Source organism: Centroberyx affinis, unplaced genomic scaffold (assembly GCF_046629955.1).
Source record: "Centroberyx affinis isolate AG114_WGS23_722 - 3 ecotype Tasmania unplaced genomic scaffold, CSIRO-AGI_Caff_v1 ptg004907l_1, whole genome shotgun sequence".
Taxonomy (NCBI): Eukaryota; Metazoa; Chordata; class Actinopteri; order Beryciformes; family Berycidae; genus Centroberyx; species Centroberyx affinis.
In genome coordinates, this window is record NW_027282407.1 from 15001 (window position 1) to 20000 (window position 5000).

At 41.5% G+C, this 5000-nt stretch overlaps 1 protein-coding gene across 1 annotated transcript in view; it reads left to right on the forward strand.

Moving 5' to 3' along the window:
- LOC139666277 (bone morphogenetic protein receptor type-1A-like) overlaps positions 1-5000 on the forward strand; it is a 28027-nt gene that overhangs the window by 12222 nt on the left and 10805 nt on the right. Inside the window, exons 2-4 of the mRNA XM_071545452.1 lie at positions 1588-1750; positions 2622-2724; positions 3640-3739. Of these exons, the coding sequence (XP_071401553.1) occupies positions 1588-1750; positions 2622-2724; positions 3640-3739 (366 nt within the window). The remainder of the gene's footprint in view (positions 1-1587; positions 1751-2621; positions 2725-3639; positions 3740-5000) is intronic.

The window sequence follows — 5000 nt, forward strand, 5'->3', positions numbered from 1 at the left end:
ATCTGAGCTGGGATCTGTGCTGAAGCTCTGAGTCTCACTGCCTCACACTGATAGATCTGACCTGGGATCTGTGCTGAAGCTCTGAGTCTCACTGCCTCACACTGATAGATCTGACCTGGGATCTGTGCTGAAGCTCTGAGTCTCACTGCCTCACACTGATAGATCTGACCTGGGATCTGTGCTGAAGCTCTGAGTCTTACTGCATCACACTGATAGATCTGACCTGGGATCTGTGCTGAAGCTGAGTCTTACTGCATCACACTGATGGATCTGACCTGGGATATGTGCTGATAGATCTGACCTGGGATCTGTACTGAAGCTCTGAGTCTTCATGCATCACACTGTGGAGTGTGATCATGTGTTCAGGGTGTTGTGTTAATTTTTAACTGACGCCAGAGGCTAATTTCCACAAGGTTATGTTCTATTCTATTCTGTTCTATTCTTTTTTCTTCTATTCCATTCTCTTTTCTTCTATTCTCTTCTATTCTATTCTCTTTTCTTCTGTTCTCTTCTATTCTCTTCTCTTTTCTCTATTCTCTTATTTTTTTGTGTTTTGGCTGCTGTGATATGGAATATATGCGGGTGTCATGTTTTTATTTTAACGGGTGTTTTTAAGGTTGATGTTGTAGAGTTTGTCATTTGGTGGAGAGACAGATACTCAGATACCAAAAAAATCAGTTTCTCCTCCATTGTTGCTGTGGTTAGGGTTAGTGATGCACAGCGTTTTATCAAAAGTTGAACACAAGTGTAAAAACTGAAACTAAAAAAAAGCAGCCAGCACTTGGCACAAGAAAGAAAATCAGCTCTTTATCACACTCCTGGTGTTTTTAGAAGAGTGTAAAAATGTTGTTCCCATTTCAAACAGTGAGAAAAAGGAAAATCTGCTCCGGTGAACAGACTCTAAATATGGAGTCTGATGTTCAGCCTCACAGGAGCCTCTGTCCTGTACAAAAGATGAACTTCATGGTTTCCTGAATGGTTTCAGTGTTTTGAGACTGACTTCAGTAGAATGTAAGTGAAGCAGGTTCCTGTCCTGCAGGATAATGTTCCAGCAGATTAGATAAGAGAAGATCAACTGGACTTTATTGTTATTCCCTGAGGGGAAATTTACAGTCGCTGAAGCTGAGCCAGTCTGTCTGCTCTCCCTGTTCCTACCTCCATCTCTCCTGCCTGCATCTTATCATAACCTTTATTTGTATCACACCTGTCATACACAACATGCAGCTCAAAGTGCTTTACATCAATAGAAGGCAGATGAAAGACAGATAAAAAGATAAAATTCATGTAAAAGAACAAGCAAAATGCATTACATTAAAAGAATCAAATCAAGTAAAATAGAAAGATATTTTTACCCCCTTAAAGGAAACACAGAATCAAGCGGTGTTTCTTCTTGGTATTGAGTCTCTCACTGTGACCCTGTCAGCCAGTATAGGTTCAGTGCCTTTCCTCTCCATGAAAATCACAACTTAAAAGACCTTTTGTCGGCCTCACCGGACAAAAATATGTATATCTTGACGTATCTTTTCTCTCTCTCTTCTGGCTCTGGTTCTGGTTCTGAGTGTGGTTCTGGTTCTTTGTCCTCTCCAGCTGCGGGTCAGAACCCGGACCACGTCCTGCAGGGGACGGGGGTGAAACCTGAGGCCCGGCGGCCCGGTGAGGACTCCACCATCGCTCCTGAGGACGCCGCCCGCTTCCTCAGCTGCTACTGCTCCGGACACTGTCCAGAGGACGCCAAGAACAACACCTGCCAGTGAGTAGAACCCAGTAGAACCCAGTAGAGTTTAACATGAAGAAACACCTGCCAGTGAGTAGAACCCAGTAGAGTTTAACATGAAGAAACACCTGCCAGTGAGTAGAACCCAGTAGAGTTTAACATGAAGAAACACCTGCCAGTGAGTAGAACCCAGTAGAACCCAGTAGAGTTTAACATGAAGAAACACCTGCCAGTGAGTAGAACCCAGTAGAGTTTAACATGAAGAAACACCTGCCAGTGAGTAGAACCCAGTAGAGCCCAGTAGAGTTTAACATGAAGAAACACCTGCCAGTGAGTAGAACCCAGTAGAGCCCAGTAGAGTTTAACATAAAGAAACACCTGCCAGTGAGTAGAACCCAGTAGAGCCCAGTAGAGTTTAACATAAAGAAACACCTGCCAGTGAGTAGAACCCAGTAGAGCCCAGTAGAGTTTAACATGAAGAAACACCTGCCAGTGAGTAGAACCCAGTAGAACTCAGTAGAGTTTAACATGAAGAAACACCTGCCACTGAGTAGAACCCAGTAGAATAGACTAGAATACAGTAGAGCTTTTGCATGAGGAAACACCTGCCAGAGACACCTACTAGAGAGTAGAACAGATTAGAACAGAATAGAGTAAAATAGATTAGCTCTAGGTTATTTAAGAATGTTAACAACAGCACCTGAGAGTAAATCCAGTAGAAGAGTGTAGAACAGGAAGCAGCTTCATTAGTTTATCTACAGCTGACAAAGATGCAGAGTCACACAAATCATTGATTTTTATTCATATATATCAATTGTGTGTGTCTCTCCCTCTCTCTTCCTTTCTTTCTTCCTTTCTTTCTTTCTTTCTTTCTTTCTTTCTTTCTTTCTTTCTTTCTTTCTCTCAGGACTAATGGACAGTGTTTTGCCATCATAGAGGAGGATGAGCATGGAGAGGCCATCCTCACCTCCGGCTGCATGAAGTATGAAGGCTCCCACTTCCAGTGCAAGGTACACACACACACACACACACACACACACACACACGCACACACACACACGCAGGGTCCTACACAGGTCTGGGAAATCTGGAAAAATTAATTTAGTCATTTCCAGGACTTGAAAGGTTTGGGAATATCATCAAAGGATCTGTAAACGTGGAAAATATTGTTGTATTCTGGAAGTATGGAATTATGAATGTATGGAAAATTGTTCAGGAGGCAGGCAACACAGTCACACCTAAACACACACACACACACACACACACACACACACACACACACACACACACACACACACACACACACACACTCACACACACTCACAGGTCTGGGTCTTGAAAGGTTTTGGAATAGCATCAAAAGATCTGTGTGTGGAAAATATAGTTGTTCAGACATTTGGACAGAATATGGAATTTTGAACACACACACACACACACACACACACACACACACACACATACACATACACATACACATACACATACACACACACACACACACACACACACACACACACACACACACAGAGAGAGAGAGATCCATTCATTCACACAAATTATGTTTAATTAGCCCCTTTCAAACATGAAACCCGTAAAATTGCCGGATTAATTTTTCCAATAATAAAACATTTTATTTCTTCATAACTCAAAGCACTTTACAGCATAAAAACTGCATTAAAAACAATATTTTTTCCAGTAAAGGCAGCAGATTCTATTGATTCTATTGCCGTTCTGCTTTTTTACCGTAATTCTGCCGTTCACACCACACTAGAAACACCGTTAAGTTCCTCTGTTGTCATTTCCTGGAGTCGCTGCCGTCGCACAGCTCCACAGTCCTAACAGAGAGAGGATTGATTGATTGATTAACTGATCGATCGGATGGCTGATTGATGACATGATTGACTAATTGATTTATTGATTGGCAGGACTCTCCCAGGGCCCAGACCAGGAGGACGATAGAGTGCTGCAACACCGACTTCTGTAACAGAGACCTGCAGCCCACCCTGCCGCCCCCCACACACCCCGGTAACACTGTGTGTGTGTCTCTGTGTGTGTGTGTCTCTGTGTGTGTGTGTGTCTGTGTGTGTGTGTGTGTGTGTGTGTGTGTGTGATATGAATGTGGCACGTTTTCAACAGTGCTGACAATAGCTGTAGTATTTAATAGAAAATCAAAAAATAGTGATATAGTTAACAGAGTTAATGAAAAACAAAAATAGAAATTCAGTTTTAGCAAAAGACGATTCAGTTCAACTCAGTGGTGGTCTACATCAGACATAGATCTGTATTGAATAGATTGGGGTTGTTTCAGGTGTTCATCAGGTTAACATGGGCAAGGCAAGCTTTATTTATATAGCAAATTTGATACATAAAATCATTGTGCTTCACAAAAAAACACCAAAAATACATATTGTATATAAAATGACAAGAAAGAATATGGAAGTAAGGATGATAACAAACATAGATCTGTACTGAACAGAGGGGGTTGTCTGTGGTGTTTTGTCAGGTTAATGTAGATCTGTACTGAACAGAGCAGGTTTTATTGGGTTAATGTAGATCTGCAATGAACAGAGCAGGTTTTATCGGGTTAATGTAGATCTTTACTGAACAGAATTGGTTGTCTGTGGTGTTTTATCAGGTTAATATAGATCTGTACTGAACAGAGCGGGCTGTCTGTGGTGTTTTATCAGGTTAATGTAGATCTGTACTGAACAGAGCGGGCTGTCTGTGGTGTTTTATCAGGTTAATGTAGATCTGTACTGAACAGAGTGGGTTTTATCAGGTTAATGTAGATCTGCAATGAACAGAGCAGGTTTTATCGGGTTAATGTAGATCTTTACTGAACAGAGTGGGTTGTCTGTGGTGTTTTATCAGGTTAATATAGATCTGTACTGAACAGAGTGGGCTGTCTGTGGTGTTTTATCAGGTTAATATAGATCTGTACTGAACAGAGTGGGCTGTCTGTGGTGTTTTATCAGCTTAATATAGATCTGTACTGAACAGAGTGGGCTGTCTGTGGTGTTTTATCAGCTTAATATAGATCTGTACTGAACAGAGTGGGCTGTCTGTGGTGTTTTATCAGCTTAATATAGATCTGTACTGAACAGAGTGGGTTTTATCGGGTTAATGTAGATCTGCAATGAACAGAGCAGGCTTTATCGGGTTAATGTAGATCTTTACTGAACAGAATTGGTTGTCTGTGGTGTTTTATCAGGTTAATGTAGATCTGTACTGAACAGAATGGGCTGTCTGTGGTGTTTTATCAGGTTAATGTAGATCTATACTGAAC